This window comes from Thunnus maccoyii, chromosome 21 (assembly GCF_910596095.1).
Source record: "Thunnus maccoyii chromosome 21, fThuMac1.1, whole genome shotgun sequence".
Lineage (NCBI taxonomy): Eukaryota > Metazoa > Chordata > Actinopteri > Scombriformes > Scombridae > Thunnus > Thunnus maccoyii.
The window spans coordinates 14,479,007-14,498,383 of NC_056553.1; the positions used below are offsets into that span (position 1 = coordinate 14,479,007).

At 39.4% G+C, this 19,377-nt stretch overlaps 1 protein-coding gene across 1 annotated transcript in view; it reads left to right on the top strand.

The window, feature by feature from the left end:
* dok6 (docking protein 6) overlaps nt 1-19,377 on the top strand; it is a 49,437-nt gene that overhangs the window by 14,055 nt on the left and 16,005 nt on the right. The window contains exons 2-3 of the mRNA XM_042398606.1: nt 14,629-14,736; nt 18,186-18,300. Coding sequence (XP_042254540.1) covers nt 14,629-14,736; nt 18,186-18,300 — 223 coding nt within the window. The remainder of the gene's footprint in view (nt 1-14,628; nt 14,737-18,185; nt 18,301-19,377) is intronic.

The following is a 19,377-nucleotide window of genomic DNA, read 5'->3' on the forward strand; positions in this document are numbered from 1 at the left end:
TGGTGGACAACTCATTCCAGTCCTATAAAGAAAATAACACTGCACCGTATTGTTGCTCTCTGTCTGTGGTGGTCTCAGGACGCTTGTCGGCGAGGGTATTCTGCCATAGTCAAATCCTCCTTTGTCTGCGTGTTATTGTCTGTGAACGCTTCAGCCTTGTACATGGATTAAATGGAAATTGCTGTGTGTGTGTGTGTGTGTGTGTGCGTGTGTGCAGAGGATTGCTGACTAAAGCTGTAATACATAAAGAGGTTTGGATGAGGGATGGTTTAAAGAGCAGGCAATTGTCATAATGATGACTTAAAGTAAAATTATCCCACCGTAAAAATGTTTTACACATGCATGCAGCCCGATACACTGTAGCCAACAGTATTGACAGTGGGCGCCTGCCAACCTGAGTATCGTTAGAATCAATAGCAGCTAAAATATATGATGGAATAACTTTACCACACTGAAGTAAGCGACATTATTAAACTTTATGGGTAGATTATGGTATTATGATTGCAGTGCAATCCTTTCTTCTCTTCTCCCCTGTAAAAAAAAACACTGTTTTGTTCCTCTTGCTCGTGTCAGTTTGAATCTGTCTGTGCTCAATAATCCAGGGCGGATGCTGGTGAAGCCATAGTCTAAGCTGACATGAGCCCTGTTTACACCATAAAAAATAATTTCCCCCAACTCCTCTTCGCTCCCTCACACCTGAGAGAGAAACTTCAATATTGACCTACATCTCCTTCAGAATAATTTGGCTGCTATTTTTGTGCTGTGCTTAAAAAATGCTCCGCGAGCCGTGATGGCTGGATCCTCGCAGTGTGTGACATTTTAAGTAATGTTTTGCTGCTTGAGGCTGCCCAGCATGGGTCGAACATCTTTCTGTGTTTCCCCCACTTTAATAAGAAACAAAAAACCTTTTTTTTTTTTTTTCTTTTGCATTCAACAATGTTATTTGCATGAGAATTGGAAGGAGTTTTGTGGCTTATAGCTGTCCAAGATTTAAAAAATAGTTGCATAAAGGTTGTTATGCCTGAAATTTGGGAGAAGAGGAAGAGAGAGATTCCTTTTAACTATACAGCAAAAGGTAGTCTGTATGCTGAATTCAATATCATGATCTATCCGCAAAGCTCTGACCACCAAGTCCTATTTAAAAGCATAATCTATCATGAATCTTAATGGAGGGCTGCAGCCAGTTGCCTCAATGGCTCTGGCCTATTCTGACACTCTACTTTTTCAACAGCTGCTCTCATCATCTCATGATCATTTTCTCCAAACTTTCTCTTAAGCAAACTTCTTTTCTTTTGACCCTCTTATGTCTGCTGCTTTCCTTTCATGCTCTCTTTTATTTTTCCTTCTCCTCTGCTTTTCTCTCAATCTCCCTCTTATTTCTGTCTGTTACATGGTCATTTTTATACCACCTGCCCTTGCAGTCTTTGTCACGCTGGCTAGCCAGACCCTTGGCTTTTGGGCAAGGAATCAGCTGGAACTTGTTGTCCATCATATTTCATGCCACATTGTGACCGGAATCCAGTTTTCACCTATGAATAATACCCTTTATGTAATGCCACACAGTCACAGCCAAGGCCTTAACAAATGAAATAAGGGTTACTAATACTATGATATTACATTTTGGGACCAGTTTGGCTCATGAATATTTGATGAGAATGCCCAATCATGCATATAGACACAAGAGAGAAATGAGGGATGGGAGAAGAGAAAGGGTAACGACAGAAGGGCAGGAGGAGACACAGACGAATCAGGTTTGGAGAGAAAGTGAGGAGGGGGAGTGTGTGTGTGCGTGTGTGTGTGTGTGTTTGGGATGGAGTGGGGGGCAGTGATTACTTGCTGCTGAGGTAGCACTGCATTACACATGAGGATTTGGAATGGCCCAGATAAAGTAATCTATGATTAACTGGGGCGCGGCTGGCTCGCCACCCTGCCAACAGCTGTAGTCAGGGGCGAATTACAAAATTATGGGATGTACAAACATTTTAGATGCAGCGGGAAATATATTTCGGTATTGGGGGAGAGGGAGGGGGGTTGGTTGGGATGAGAGTTATGTATGAAGTCAAAGGTGACAGCCGGCGGCTAGGGAAAAGAGTGACAGAGGAAGCGGCGGTGCAATTAAGACAAACTTTTGTAGTCGTCCCACTTGGCCAAGAATTGTTGAAATGGTGGAGCGGTCCTGGGAGGATTTGGGGTAGGGAGATGGAGGCTGGGGTCGCGGTTGACAGAGTGATCGCTGCAATGATTGCTGTAACAACTGTCCAACGGGATAACAAATCAAATTATAAAGATGGACACCACGGCACAGACCCTGCCGCCGTCTGAAATTGATTGCCAGCACCAAGAGCTGATATTGCCAGGCCTGGTCTGTCATAGTCCATCAGGCGTCATTATCACCAGGGGAAGACTAAACCTTATGCAGAGCTGAATGAGGAGGAAGACTTCATCCTCGCTACTGCTAGGAGTTTGACAGAAAAAGCAAACACAGACAGAAACTTTTAAGCAAGTATCTGATGTTTGGATTTTTAATGTTTTCCTTGTGAAGGTTAAAAACTGCTTTCTTTTGTTCCGAATCCTATTAAAAATAGCTCAATAGACTTCATGCTAAGTGCCAGCTAAATCCAGCCTGTTAACGTCATATCTGAGTGTTATAGGACTACCTTGATTGAAGTACTCTCATTCCTTGTATCATCAGTAAGTGCAGCAGCAATCATCTTTAAATCATAGTTTGTAGGACACATGAATCATCATGAGGTTACAAACCCTTCCCACATTTGTCCTTTTTAAAGAAATATATATCAGGAGAAGAATACATGCATTTTGTGCCTCGAAGGTATTGCAATTGTGTTTCAATATTCACCAGTGCTCTGGAGAATATCTAACAGACTGCTATTTTTATTCTGCTGTGTGATTAGTCATTTACCTGAACCAGGCTGTCATTGGAAATCATTTTCATCTCTTAGTTCTTCAGCTCATCCAAATGACGAGTGATTTGTCTGTCAGAGGGGGGAATACAGCCCATATTTTATTGAAAGGCGAGACAGTTCCTCAATAATGCCAGAAGTTTGATAATGTTCTGTGAAGTGAATGGACTTTGTGTTTTAGGCCACTTACAGAAAATGACTGAGAACTCAAAGATGGATCATTATTGAGGTCTGTGAGGTAAAGTTCTCCACTACACCTCAGTCATAGGTTTACACACTCCTCCATATGATATATTCTGACAATACTACCTGTCAGCAGCCCAAGTTGAGCTTTAAGGCATTTATTGGTCCAACCATAAACCATAAAGCAAGGTTATTTTATGTGTAAACAGGTCTGCCCTTAGCTTCCTTTTGAACCTTTTATAGCCCATCAAACAGTCCAGCTTCCATCTGTCTGTCTGTAATCATATTTTGGCTCCAGTCCCTCTTCCGGTCCCCTCATACAACATTCTCAGTTTGGTTGTCGTGGTAGAGCTGGTGTTGATGAACTCACTGCACCTTGCCAAGTGCCTCCTGAAGTGTTTTCCTCGCCACAGACAGACCTCCCTAAAAGTGAAAGGATTGCCCTTGAAATGTTCTCTCCGGCTCGCTGCTTTTGCTGATGCCTATTTTACACACTGCCTTGCTACATGTGGCGATGTACTCATTGTTTTTTGATAGTGAAGAGGATGCACTTCAGAACTGAAGAAGGTCTGTCTTATTCATATATAGTACAATGTTCTCAAGTATTTGTAGTGTTGCAGGTCAAATACTTAAAGGATTTCTTATTTCCTTTAATGATAGTCTATGCAAAATATAATATAATGACAAAATGAAAACAATCTCTTGGAAGTTGGGTATTTTTCCCATTCAAGTTTACACTTTTGCTCAAGTCAAATTGAATTGTAGACCAATTTGTAAACCAATTTTCAAGCAATTCCATCATACGTATTTTCATTGGATTTCAAATTTGGGGTGCACCACTTCACTGCCATTTCAGTGTTGTTTTCAGTGGATGCTGTAGCATGAAATTTTGCACTCATTAATAATTGGGGCACTACCTTCAACTGAGGGAAAAATTAATAAACCAAATGAATCAGTCTCATAATCAGAAGTTGTGAACTCTTGATACAGGGACCTCTGTCTTCTGCTTTAAAGAACACACAATGACTTGCTGATAAATGAGGACATTTATTTATAGCTAAATATCTATCAATAACTGAATACAAAAGGCATAAATATCATCAAGAAGTATGTGATTCAGAGCTACCAGAGAATGGTGGAGCGCTAGGGAAATAATCAAACTTCTCTAAGATGATTAGTTCTGTTCACATCAACTCTTATCACAGGAAGATGTGAAGTTTCCGCTACTTGTTGGAGCAGCATTGCAGAGCTTGTTTCCGCTGATTCTGAAGCTGTTGTGCTATGCTGGCTCTGTTCACGGGGCCTTCCAGTAGTAGTGGACGCCGAGCAACGAGGGCCAGACAGCAGGGCCTCCTAGCCAATCCAGCGGTCCCACCCCAGGGCCAATGGAGCAGTAGTCCAAGGTCAATGTGCTGCCGTTATGGTGTTCGCAAGGCAGTCAGATGTGGGCAGGCAACACAGTCTCTGTTGATTCCTGGTCTGCTGTGGCTGAAGTTGAATAGAAACTCTGCTACACTCACTTTTCTTAACCTCTTCCACTCCCTGAGGATGCCGGCGTCCACATGTGACATTACTGTCTTTCAGAGGCTGTAGTGGACTCAATTTTAAAGCTACAGTGAAGATTGCAGCTGGTATCACATGAAACCAGGTGACCTAAGGAATCCATTGGTACCATGTCATGATAGCTTGTCAGGAAGGGGGTAAATAACGTTCCAAAGTTAGGCTAAATTTTGGAGAGGGAAAAACTGGCACCCCCATTTTTAGAGGGGTCCCCTGACCTCTCACCTCAAGATATCTGAATGAAAATGTGTGGGGTACCCACGAGTCTCCCCTTCACAGACATGCCCACTGTATTCTAGTCCCATGCAGTTTTGGGCACAAACTATGCAGTTTTTTGCAGGCATTATAAATGTGTTTTGCCTATTCTAAAAATGATGTATTTGAATATTTCTGCATACTGTTGTCCCTAAACAGTTTTGGAATTGCATAAATTTGGTATGACTGGAAGGCTGAGATGCTTGTGGATTAAATGAGCCCAATTGTATTCATGTGTGATGATGTTAGTCCCCATAGTAACCATTTCATTGTAGTGAGACCATTTTGTGAAACTTGACCTCACTGTATAAAATGACCTATTGTGACCTCTAGGTAAAGTTTCATCACAGCCTCATGAAACTTTACATCCACAAACTAGAGATCTAGGACATTCAGAGGATGTATGGCTTTCCCAGATATATTGACAATAAGGGGGTTTCTGAACAATTTCCAGAACAGAAGTGCTTGTCATCCAATCTCTGAAAAATGCAATTCTTGAAGAAATCTCCAAATGTCAAGTTTTTGATACCAAATCACAGCATGACTTTTTCTATGGTGTTCCTCAAGGTCTTGGTGTCTTAACATGGTATTTTGGAGGGATTTTTGACTATTTTTTATCAGTCCTTGAGTGGTCAAAAATGGTTAAATTTTGCACCAAATCTATATAACAAATGGTATCAACCCAAAAATTCCCTTATGAGTGAACTTATGAGTCATAACTGAGCATGGGAATGGCCATCATATACTTCCATCATAATGTTCCAAGCTCTTATACACTCTAAACTTTCAAAATTTGAATAGGTGCCTAACCAAAACACGTAATAAACACAATGTTTATTACAGATTTATGAGTGGAACAACTTGACACACAGTGCTGAACTGCATCTCAAATAAATCTTCAGGTTCCCAGGTTTCAGATGATATATTCCACTTCTGTGTGGGGTATGCTATTGACCTGCTACTCTCCCCTAAAGATCCCCTCTCCCCAAAAAAATGGGTCTATGGTAGGGGGGGTGAGACTTGAAGAGGATAACTCGACTCGTTGAATAGTCTTGAAAGTAATGCAAAAGTCGCATACTTCAGCTCATCACTATAGTAAATCAACAGTGATTCTAACACAAATGATATGTAACAGTGTATTACATAAAATATTAAGAGAAGCATATGGTGTCAATAGGAATCATATTTAGGGATGGGTATTGAGAACTGGTACTAAATTGGTACCCGTTCCTGACTGGTCAGTACCGATATATTGATAAGCTCCTGGACAAACAGTGCTGCAATCGGTATTTAAATTATGTTAATTCATTCTAACATAGCTGGTGTAGGTGGCGATAATGCACCTTAACGCCGGTGTCTACCTGCTATTAAATGGAAAAAAGACGATTCAGACAGCCACTGACCAGCGTAATTCTGAGACAGAGGCAGGAGCAGGAGACCTGTCCGAGCTTGTCAGACTCCGAGATAATGTTATCTTCTGCCTTCTGTTTAGTAATGGTGAATTTACAGCTCACAGCAACTTAATATGATACAGTCTCTGGCTTTTGTTTGATACCTACTGTTGGCAAAAAATGTTGCCAACACTAGATATCACCAGCTAACCAGTAGTTAGCATGCGTTAGCTCGTAGGACTAACTTGGCTTGTTTACTATATTATGTGAACGTTGCTTTTCAATCGATTGTATTAAGAGTAGGTAGAATTTCAGTTGACCAACATTTTCTTTTGTTGACAGCCCTAATCATTATAAAAATAAGTCGAGGTATTCACTCAGGACACAGTTAGCATTGAGTTTAAGCACTTCTAATTTAACTGTTATGTTTGTAAATAAATAACTGTTGAATCTTTTCAAATCTTTTCATGTTATGTCTTTATTTTTTGCACCAAGTTATGGAGGGTAGTATCAATAAAAGTATCGCTAACTATCGGTATCGATCAGCAGTATCAGTATCGCTATCGGTAGGGGAGAACAGGGATGTCAATACCAGGTGCTATTTTGTACAAATGTGGAACAACTTCAGTATAATTTGACTTTGAACGGAGGTTGTGCATTTTTATGTCCTTTATCTGAACAAAAAATGATTAAATTTCATTTTCAGTTTCAATTTTTAACATTTTACAACAACAATATGAACAGTATAACTTTTAAAGAACATTTAACAGCATAACAGTGTAAAAATACCACATTTCATTTCCTGTATTACTAACATAAATTCTCTCTTTTTATTCATTGTCACAGTTGTGACAGATATAGTGCTCCGCGCCCTCAGTACATACCTCGTGGGACTAGTGCAGACAATAGAGACACTGCACCCACACTTCCCCAGGCAAGGATGAGCTGAATGTCTTCCTACACACAAGACATTCCTCATCCTTGTCCTGGGAAACTGTAGGTGCAGTGGTTTGATCAGAGTAGAGCCTGCTATAACACAAACAGTGCGACCGCACTAGTGGCGGGACGAAGGAAACAGCTGTTACAATCGTTTGGACAATGACTCCTCACAGTTAAACCTGACCTGCTTTTGTACTGAAAAGCTCTGACATGGCAAACTTCAGGATGTGTTGAAGTACTAAATAATCTGTTAAATGATCATGACTATGACACATGAAACAATAAACACAACTTGTCATTCGAAAAAATTTACTGCTTGAGTGAATTTACTTACTGTGGTCGAAAACTGGTTGAAAGATTTTCGGGTAAAACTCTGTGATAGTATGATGCATCCTAGGATTGTGTGATATGGCAATATATGTTGTGTGACAATAGAAAAAACGTCTATCACTTCATATTATGCTCTATCATTTATTTTGTTGTGTTGCAAATTACACTCTTTATGGCAGTATTTTTCGTCATTTGGAGTCTGTCCATCTGTTGTGTGGATTACATTAATAAATTATTCTTATTGGCTTTTTACTCGTGAAGCCTACAGTTACGTAACGAGTTTAGTTGTTGTCAACTTGAGTACTTCATCTGGTTCACTGACTCTCCTCAGCACAATTTAATAATTTTTATTAAAACATTTTATCCACAGTTTCACAGCCACAACAGCAGTGATGGAATAGGCTACAGTAGCCTATGATGTAAGCATGTGACGACAGTGTTTTTGTAATTATTCTCACTGCCAGAAGGGGGAGACCAAAGCTCCACACTCCAGCTTTAATGTTATAGAGAAAATACTAGATGTGAAACAAAGTTTTTAGGCTTTAAAATATTTGGAAATGTCTTGACTCTCATCATTATTAAGGAAGGTCACTGCCAAGCAGTTGAATATTTCTTTAGTAAATTTCAGGTTTTTACATTTAGTTGATATAAATATATTAATAAAACAGTTGAGACAAGATGTAGCTAGAAATACACTAGCTGCCTAACTAAAGGAAAAGTTGAGACAAACTGGCACATATTGTGTGCAAAAATAATCTTCACATTGCATTGTTCTATTCACATGTACAAATGTGCATACGCACCAACATATAGGCCGTGTTAAGCCAAAAAGAGGAGGCAAAGGGTGTTTATTTGTTTTCCCTTTTGGTCTGTTTTCCTATTCATGAATAGAATAGTGACACACACGCACACACACCAGGCACACTCATTCAACTTGTGTTGAAAAAATAATTTTCTTTAATAAATCATGCTAAGATTGTGTTAATGAAGTGTTAAATTTTAATGACCCAATCTCGTTTGGATTCCAATGGCCTGTGGGTTCATCCCACCTCCCAGAACTGAAATGAATACACAATAAAATGACTGCTTTAAATCTTGATGTAAGGCTTGTCATTTTTTATGATTATTGTGACCTGCTGAATTTTGCTGTTCACAGAAAGTACCATTTTGACAAGTGGACCACATGAATAATTTTGCCTTTAAGAGATGTAACTATTGTGGCTGTATTTGACCCGTCATTTTGCAGAAGTGCTTAGATGATGGTAATTATATGTGTGCGTTTCTACGCAGGTACGTGTTGAGTGAGGGGTGCATGTGCTTTTCTGACTGACAAGCCTTCCACTCATTAATCAGACTTTGAGATGGAGACCTGCCAATCAGGCATGAGAGAAAGGTGCAGACTTCAGAGTTCATATTTACCTGCTGAGAAGCTGCTGAAATCAGGCAGAAAAGGCATATGGTGATTGGACCTGTTGCTTACAGAGTCGAATGAATCGATTTAGAATTTGGTGAGTTCTCACTGCTGCGAGCAAAGACCTGTAGAGTCACCTTGACTTCAGGTTTGTTCATTTTGCTTGTGCCAACAAACTTTTAGGTGTGGTATTACTTGATCTGAGCACTGCTTTTGACACAGTTGATCACTAAACTCTTTTTAATAGAGTGAGGGAAATAGGGACTGAGGGACTGCCTCAGACAGTTCTTTGTTTTAATAGATGAGCATTTATCAAAACACTCAAGAATCACTTGTGGGGCTCCTGTTGTCCTATTTTAGGGACACTACTATTTAATCCATATATTTATTGCCCCTTTGGTAGAGTCATCAGGACGTTTCTGTTGCTACACTGATGACACACAGCTTTATGTGACCATGGGTACATCCCAAGTCTCTTATTTGATCTTTCCTCCATCCCTGCTTATTTCCCGAAGTGCTTATTTCTGCTTTGAGGAGCGAGGAGGGATCTCTGAGGAGCCATTAAAAATCTGTGTTAATTGTAGGTCTAACCAACAAAACAACCATAAACAACTTTCTTCATTTATTAGAAAGTTTTTTCTTTTCATGATCTGTTATTTTCCCATTAACTTTTATTATGGATAAAATTAAAGTCAGGGAGAGACTGTCTGTCAACAAGAAACACATTTTAAATACATTTATAATTTATATAATTTGTTGTTATTTCCATTCAGTCACATGTTAGGCTGACAATTCCTGAGCGTTGGGTTTGATATAAGTTACATCATTCCAGTTTTCCCTGAAACATTTAGATTAATAAATAATTTCCAGTGTTCAAAGACACCCTAACCATATCCTGAGATACTAAATAATGAATTCACAATCAGAATATCAATAAATACAGACACAAATAATGAATAAATAATACAAATGCATTCTGCCAGTAGAAATGGTTTGTGTGCCTCTGAGCAGGACAAAGTACACAGTTTAAATACAGAATGCAGGTTTTTATTCATGTGCAGGTGTTTGTCAAACAGGTAACAGAGGGAAAACACTGCTGCTCTGGCAGTGATAACACACAGTGCACATGTGTGCAGACACAACCTCCATCAAAAGTCTCCACAGCTGTTAAAACCAACTGACAGCTGATCCAGCTGTGATCAGCTGCTGCCATCATCAGAAACGTACATCGCTTCACATGGTGCTTCAGAGGAAAGGACATCTCATTTCTCTAAAAACATTTCCTCGTTCTCTCTCTCCTCGCATGGTTTCCTTGCATCTCTCCACGCATTCCCGGTTGGAGGGACTGAGATGCAAGAAAAAGATGCAAGTGAGGGAAATGTGGATGCAATTTAAGGGACTTGGGATGTACATCATGTCTCATAATGACAAAATGACAAACTGTTGTTCTCTTTAAATGTGTTTTACATATTAATGCCTGCATGTGAACAAAAAACAAACAAAAAAAAACGTTATTGGAGGCAAGAAACTTTGGTGTCATCTTTTACCCATGTGGGGAATCTCACCCAATCAGCTTATTTATGGTCTAAAAAAACCCCACCAATCATTCCTCTCCTTGAGCAATGCAAAGAGACAAATACACACTTTAATCTGTAACAGACTTGACCACTATAATGCTTTCCTATTGGGTTTAGCCTAAAAATTCAATACAAATGAAGCTTTTAGCATAAATGTAATCAGTCTATGTTGGTTTGCCACTCTGAATATACAGCAGGTAGATCCCCAACTGACTTCAGTTTTATTAGGTTGAAACCCTAAAAATTGATCTCTTTGACATGGTCAGCGTCAAAGACTCTTAATTAAATAAAGTATCTGCGTTCTTGAAGTATCTTTCCTGATTGAGATAGAGTTTGGTTGATTGCTTGTGAGCTATGGTGGGTCGCAGTCGTACTTATAAAATCAAGGCTGAAAATGAAATAACATGAAACTGTAACAAATGACATGGCATTGTCCGTAAGTTGCTGGTGCAATCAGGATGAAAGAAGTTTTGTGTACAAGTTTGGCTGGCCAGCCTCTGCGCTGCTGTCACTGCAGCATCCAAAGCCAAAGGCAGCGTTTCTTTTTGATCGCAAGCCTGCCATTTTGTCTCTGTAAACACGCCAAATTCGATTTTGTTTGTGGTAAGCTGGTGGCCTATATTGCATGGGCCATTTTTCCCAAGCTAATGAATGCCTACTTTGGGTAATTGACCGCAGGGATACAAGGTGGGTGGAGGTGGAACTGCTTCCACACAAAAGCAATCAGAGGACAGCTCAAATTAAAAACTAGGCTGATTTTATTTTCACCAGAGCTGTCCTCTTTATCATTACTTTGTTTTTTTTTTCTGGAGCTGGTGAATTGGTTTGCAGTGCCAAGCAGTGTATTCTACAGTGTGCTGGCATTAAATGAGTCACACCAAACCAGCAGAGAGTCTCATTCACATCTGTGTAATTACAATCAGTGTAAGAGTGTCTCTGAATAAGACCCAGCAGCAGCCTGAGAATAGGACTGCCTTGACAAAGCATTGACAACAGTGGAACAGGCAAAATTAAGCCCTCTCCATTCATACCCCCTAGTTCTTATTATGCACAAGCTATCTCACTGTGCTTGCTTTTGTGCTGGTATAATTACTCAATCTGAGCACTCCTAGGGTGAATTACTTTGTGTGCGGCAAGCAGGCAGCATTGCTTTGACTCAAGCTCCCAAAAGGGAATTGAGGCTAGCTTTAATTTTACTGTTTTAAAGTCACAGATGTGCTAATGGCCACTGTCAAAAGGGATTCACATCTATTCTTGTGTTTCTGTCAAAGTTGCAGTTGTGTTTTTTTATAGGCATTGTTATGGAAATATATACAGTATGTTCAATTTGGAGTAAGATTTTATTGCTGCTTTGTTTCCATATGTCTTAAAAGAATTTTATGGACAGTGCATGGAATGATCCTTAGTGCATTAGAGACTGTGTAGTGCACTTTTTTGTGTTGTTTGCTGTTTATAATGGGCCTAGGCAACACTTAACTGGAATGGAGGCCCATCAAGGCAGACTGATAAGGACCTAGGGATCCACTCAAGTCAATTACTGCAAAGTGCCAAGTTCAACTCAGTGGGCCTTTTATGAAGTAGACCAGCTGAGTAAACAAATTAATCGTACATCCATGGTTCCCCAACACAACCATGCGGCCCAAGGCAATCATACATCAGACAGAGTGATAGCAGCCTTCCCCACCAGGAAATAGAAGGGTCCTACTATTAAAGATAGGCAACCATCACACTTATTCTGGCTCTCAACTGCACTGTTCTGTCTATATTGGCTTTTTACACCTTGACACTGGCTGTGTAAAAAGGGAGGATAGGTTATGGAATTCTGTCTTTCTGTCACGAAAAATATGTAATTAAAGAGATAAACCATGGACATAATTATAAAAGATATAACAACAGGGATAGACTTATATGTTTGCACTTGTGTGTCCATGCATGTATGTTTTGTGTAAAGAAAATCAAACCTGCAAATAGAAAAGAAATTGTTTTTTATGTGTTTGCATGTGTGTGCTTGTGTGTATTTTTTCATAACTTGACCTTGAAGTAGTCTATGATGTACAACACTAAGTATTTGTGTCATCTTCAGCTGGCGGATGGAGCAGACTGTGGTTCAGTGATCAATACTATATACAATAATCTGCTGCACCAGAGAGAGAGAGAGAGATAGAGAGAGAGAGAGAGAGAGAGTGTGTGTGTGTGTGTGTGCGCATTGTGTGGTAAGAGAGGAACCAAGTGTGTGCTCCACAGTATTTAATAAATGGAAACACATTACTCCAAGTGTAAACCAAGTTATAAAGTTGTTAAGCTTGTACAGCAGAGTGCAGTTTGTTCTGAGCTCTTGGGAATTCAAGTCATTTGGTGAATTTGAAATGTTTTAAATGATCTAATTTCACTTATGTAACAATATTTGTTTGTGTAATTTCTGGCATTTTATTAAGTGCTTGCAGTTGCAACCCGTATCGGCCATATCGCTAATTAATAAGTAAATTAGTCACACTGAGAAATTGGGGGATAGATGAATAAATGAATCACTGAATCAATAAATTAACCAGAATTTTGGATATTAATTTATAAACAAAGGAAAAACAAATCAAATGTTTTTTTTTACTAACCTACTTTCCTAGTATCCATTTCCCTCATTATACTCCCTTCAGTTTTGGTGGACATAGCTTAGGAGTTAAGGTTGAGGACTCATTTACTCATCAATTTCAGGAAAGCATATTCTCAACCAACAACAGCTCCATGTGAAAAAGCAAAGAATTGGTTCTACTTTAGAGGAAGATAAGCTATTTAGTATTTGAGTGTTCAAATCATAATAAATAATACCTAAGGAAGTTTTTTTCTGAACTTTACTTTTGATTGTTGCTTACTAATTTATTAATATACAATGTTATAGAAGAATACTTAAGAGTTCAAACCAAGTTTTCAGGGGCTTTGAAGCTCATTGTAGTGACAGTGTAATGACATTTTGATGTGTTGAAATCATTTTAAAATGTAGTATTTTAAATTTTTGACATGGTTAGACTACTGTGTTTTAACTGCCATTTGTCTGTCTAAATCCATTATCATTACCATACAGCTATCTGGGTTGACGTATGTCTTTACTGTATGTGGTATGCCTCTCCATTAAAAGAAGTCAAAATATCCTCTACATGCCTTAGAAAAGGATTTTTCAAAATAGTAAGAACCCTGATGACTTCAACATAAACACACAACCAATTTAAGAATTTTCCTAATCCTACAACTCATCTAAATCACATTAGAGGACTGAGAATAACATATTTTTTAATGTACTGTGGTAGGTGAGCTGTCTGAATGGCTTGTGAGCACGTAACACTTCAGCATTACCAATTCATGGCATACAATCAAAGGAAGAGAAATTCGAATTGCCACTGACCAAAATGAAAGCGTTTACTCAAAGTGCAAAACCCCTGATAATCTGTCATAGCCAGATGAGTATATTATCTAAATGCACAAATAATGAGATTTTGATATTTGAATGAGATATATTCCAAAATATATATATATTTACAGAGGTTTGATTCATGAGGCATAATGGTTTAATTTCCTTTCCCTTCTATTTGGTGCATTTACTCTCACGAAAAATGACATTCCTTAAAAATCAGCTTGTTTAAGTACATAATCAGGTTAAGAATCACTATTATCCACTTAATGTCAGATATTTCCAAAAGTAAACTAGAGGAATGAACTCTCAGTCAATATTTTGACCAATGGCTAGCCTAGCCACTAGGTGCTAGAGGTCTGATAACTTGTGCTCTTTAGCCCCAACCAACAAGTTCCCCTTTGCATTTGAATTTTAGGACGAGCTTTATCTGGTGTTGGTTTCTCTGCACTCTGCTTTATGTATAGCAGGAGTTGTTCATTTGATGTCAGCTTGAGTTCACCTGGTCTGTTATTTTGTGGTTACCGGGGGTTGGCTTCTCTAGACAGTCAGATTGTGTTTCGCTGTAGTCTGTATTCCCAGGAACCATAACGCAGTGTATTTCTTTGCTCTGGGAGAGTTGTATTTCTGTAACAGGGCTGCCATCATTCTCTGTTGTCAGATCTTCCGGAGGTGTTGGCTGGTGTTCAAAAAGGCCTCCAGTAAAGGACCCCGACGGTTAGAGAAGTACCCAGACGAGAAGGCAGCCTATTTCCGGAGTTTCCATAAGGTAAACACACACAACTGAATCCCATTATAAATTTTATTCTGATTACTTGTTTTCATTCAATTTGTCTGAATCTATTGGTTTACCTTTTTGTACTGTACAGCATTATACAATAATATTACAGCTTTATCAATTAGTCAGTTCTTTAGTTGGTCAACAGAACATTAATCATTAACTATTTTGATAATCAATCTAGGACTGCAACTAGTAAGTATTTACATTATCATTTATATTTCCCAATTATTTTCTCCATTAATCAATTCATCTATCTATAAAATATAATAAAAAAATGAAAATTGCCCAACACATTTTCCCAAACCCCAAGTTGACATCTGATATTGCTTGGACAAACAGTCCAAAACTCAGAAATGTTCAATATATTGTCTGAAAGACTAAGAAAAGGATGGATATCTGCTTTGTGTGGTAGCTTCAAAAAGTTTTCAAATAAACATTTTTGTTGTTAGCGGTGAGGCCCAGGAATAGAGATGTCAGTCAATCAGCTGGTTAAGATTAAACAACATGTAGTGATCAGATTGCCATAAAATTTAGCATTGATATCTGTTATCCCCAGAGTTTGAGTGCTAAGGATTTGGTAACATTCAAGTAACCCAAGTCTATGATAATGTGAAAAACATAGAATTTTCTGTAGATATTCATCCCCAGAGAATCATGTGTCTAATAGTTTGTCTGTTCACTTTTTGTGTTACCAAAAGGAGATTAACCCTGGTGTTTCACTGCCTCGGGGAACCGTCTCTGGCCCAGTCTAAATGCTACTGATATTGGCATGCAGAGCACATTTACCAGACAACAGCCAAGACTTTCATTTTGCAATTTGGCCAACTGGTAGAATTAATTAGCTTCAGCTGATAAAATCTGACGCCGATGGTCGCCCACTAAATATAAAATGCCGGGAATTGCTTTTAGGCTTAAGATGTGTTCTCTTAAAACAGCAGGAACAAATGTTTCAATGCTATTGTGATACACATTAATATTATCTTTAAAAAAGTGATTTGATTTTTATTACACTTAATTTGAAATATAATACTTACTGTATGAGATTAAGTTACTCAAAGTGGGTGCTTTTTGCATTGCATAATAAACAAAGAATATTACACCTATGGAATAAACACTACCTGTAAGCTGCATTATACACTCTCACTAAGAACCTTTTCGTCTTCATATAGAAAGTTGGCCACAGGTGATGGAGTTAAGGATCCATTAAGACACATTTTGCAACTTTATCTTGTCCTCTGGGGCCCTTTTCCTCCCTTTTAAAAGTAATAATCCAGGATATAATATCTCTCTCCTCGCCTCTTAAACCCTTTGAAATACTCCAATTATGGCTCATTATCATGGTGAGGGGAGATGATGTTAAAGGAGTCGCACCGTGAACAGTGTTTTATAGTAATGAGACGAGATAACAGCAGATGATAGGGGACTGTGACACCAGGTTTCTTTCATGGCTGTGGTTTGAGAGCTGACTCAGTACCACATTGTGTGATTATGACTCAGGTGGGGGATTTCACACTTTGGCAAATTTGTGATTTTTGTAGTTTCCTCAATGTCCCAGAATGCATACAAGCACAAGCTAGGTAGGTGCTTTGATCCACTTTGTTAGCATCCCTCCTTGCTACAGTATCAGCCATGTATTGTGAATGTAGCATCTCTCTGCCCACTACATCATGCTGTCACATGGGGCGTCCTGTGTGGCTGTAACCACCCCCCCCACCCCCACCTCCCCAAAGGCATCTCATACACCCAGCGCTGGAGTGAGCGATGAGTGCACATATGCACCAGTGCACCTGGTAATGCATCGCCACAAAGATCAAGAAAGGTCCCGTCTGAGGGCTTCATTCAACGCTGCAGTGCTTTGGGAGGAAATAGGCTGCACTGGTGGCTGATTTACAGAATCAACACAAAGGGGATTGGCTTCTCTCCACCCACCTACCCCCCTCCACCACCCACACCCTCCCTTGCTTCTTTCCAAGTCTGATGAGCGCTGGTCCACAAAGTACAAATATTTTTAGCAATATTTTTTAGAAAACTTGTTTTCGTGTGCGCTACTTTTCTCGATCTCTCCTGAGTTCCTGACAGATGCAGCTACAGTGGAGAGATGGAACTCTATTTAAATGCCCAAAAAACAGTGTGTGCAGATGGATGTGTAAATAAACAGTAAAGCAAAGAGGAGTGATCTTTCCAATATGAGATTTAGCTTAACACCTTTGAATACAAAAGACAAAGGAGAGATGGGGAGGAAAGGAGAGCGGATGAGGAATAGGTCTCATCACAAGTGATTCACTTTGCTTGGACTCCAGCGCCTAAGGCTGGGAATGCACCCAAATCTCTCTTTTAGACACAACCAGACACACACTCACACATAAAGGGAGACTAAAACATGCAGAGTTGCACACTAAACACAAACAGAGAAAGAGATGAGAGGCTGGTGGAATTAATGGCTCAGAAATCTGCACTGTTGATGCATATGTATCTGAATCTTCACGGAAAAAAACACCTCATCTCATATAAAATACTTAGATGTTATCTTTAAGAGGGATAAGAAATAACAAATGAAAAATATCTCTATATCTATCAATATACATAGCTCCCTCTCCCTTTACTCCTCTTTTTGTATTTCCTTGTCGTTAATCTCTCTGTGTAACTTCAATGCTGAGCAGAGGATATCTGACGATGGAGGGGAAATTTACAATACCTAATGTGATCGAACAAAGAAATCTGTGGTCCACATATGTTGTCAGTGTTATTAGGTCTAGTCTTTTAACCTTTAACAGTCAAGCTTTACTATACGGGCAGTGAGCCCAGCTAATTCATTCCCAACAGTCTGGCAAAGGGCCCACAGTTAGCACACAATGGACTACAATAATGTAATGGGCCTTATCTCCCAGGCAGAGTGAACACAGAGAAGACTGTTGAACAAAATGGCCTGTAAATGCGGGTGATATTCAATTAAATGTAATCTTCTCTTTTTTTTCATTCACGATCAATCTCCTGGTAAAGTGATTTAGATGCTTTTGATCGCACTCCCCCCTATTGACTAGAAAAGCAGTTTCAAGGAGAGGCACTTGAACAGTGGATGCACAGTGTGTACTGTATGAGCATCGGGTCACATTTATTCATAAAGTGCTTTTAAAATAAATAGCAGTACATTACATACCACACGCTACACTGCAGCATGCTGAAGTGTGTATGATTTCTTACTTTTTGAATAGAGCTTTTTGTAATCAGCAGAAATAACTACTATTGTTTATTTATCCCTGAAGATCACCCACATTTCTATTTTACTTCGCCATTCTTTATGTGCTAAGCCTCTAACTGCTATTGCACTTTCAGCAAAGCAGTGCAAGATGGCAATTAAGCCTTGTTGCTGTTGCTGCTGCTGCTGGCTGTGTTCATTCAAGGTAATGTGTTCCTGCCATTCTCTCCGTCCTCCTTAGATCACTGAGCTCCATAATATCAAGAACATTACCCGGATGCCACGGGAGACAAAAAAGCATGCTGTGGTGATTATCTTCTGTGATGACACGTCCAAGACATTTGCTTGTGAATCAGGTAAGCGCCTTTTCCCTCCATTCAAATAAGACTTTTTCAGCTACAGTATAGCAGCAAGGGAAGGGAGGCAACTTTTTTTTTGTTTATTCTGTGTCAGAAGGTGTTGGATGAGGATTGGAGGGGTGGTTTGTGAAAAGTTTAGAGGAAGAGTCAGAAGTGTAAGGCAGAGTAAGTAAAAGAGAATGAGAGAGAGGTGAAAGAGGCAGAGGAGAACTGGAGTTTAGCGAAGTGATGCTCATTTGCCGCTATATTAAGAAATAGGAGGATCTGTTCCGAAATATTGATTTATCATATTGAAGGTATGATATTGGGCATCGTTTGCAGTGTGTTTCAACCCAATTACGGACTGTAACAATGGAGATTGCTTCATATACGTGGACAGGAAGCCAAGAAGCATCTGCACATGGTTTGGTTGAGATGCAAAAGTCCACTCTTTAGGTGCAAATAAACGCAGCTGGACGTGGAGAAAGGCAATGGCTTGATGAGGTGGATGCACCTTAATGTGCTGCTGCGAAACAGATACGGATGAACATCCTTACACTCTAGCCTTGTAAGTGTGTGCTAGTAGGTGCAAGTGTGTGCTGATCAAATACCTGTTGATGGAGAGATGTATCAGTAAACCTCGGGGCTAAGATTATTGAACTTAGAGTGGCTGGCTTTAGTCTGTTTCCCATGATCACTTACTCTTTCTCTCTCTCTCTCCTAATCTTGGCTCATTTCCATGCCCACAGCCTTCCCCCTCACACCACCATATGGATGTCTTTATCACCCTGTGTCCACTGACCTCTCATAGTCCTTCAATTCTTGGAACCCACCTAACATTTTCACCCCTCGCTTCCCATTTCTGTCGTTGTAGATTTACTTAAAATTCCACATATAGTAAGAAATACTTGATAATAGTGGTTTTGTGTTTTTAAATTTTCTTATTTGAATCAAATTTTCTAAGTGTCCATCAAAGTAGTAGAAGTAAAATAGGTCTTTTTCTGAGTTCTGTGTTGCTAATTTGGCATTCAGCCTTCCTACTACAGGGCAGTGCCAATGGGAGTTTGGATCTGCAAACTGAATCTGGCAATAGCA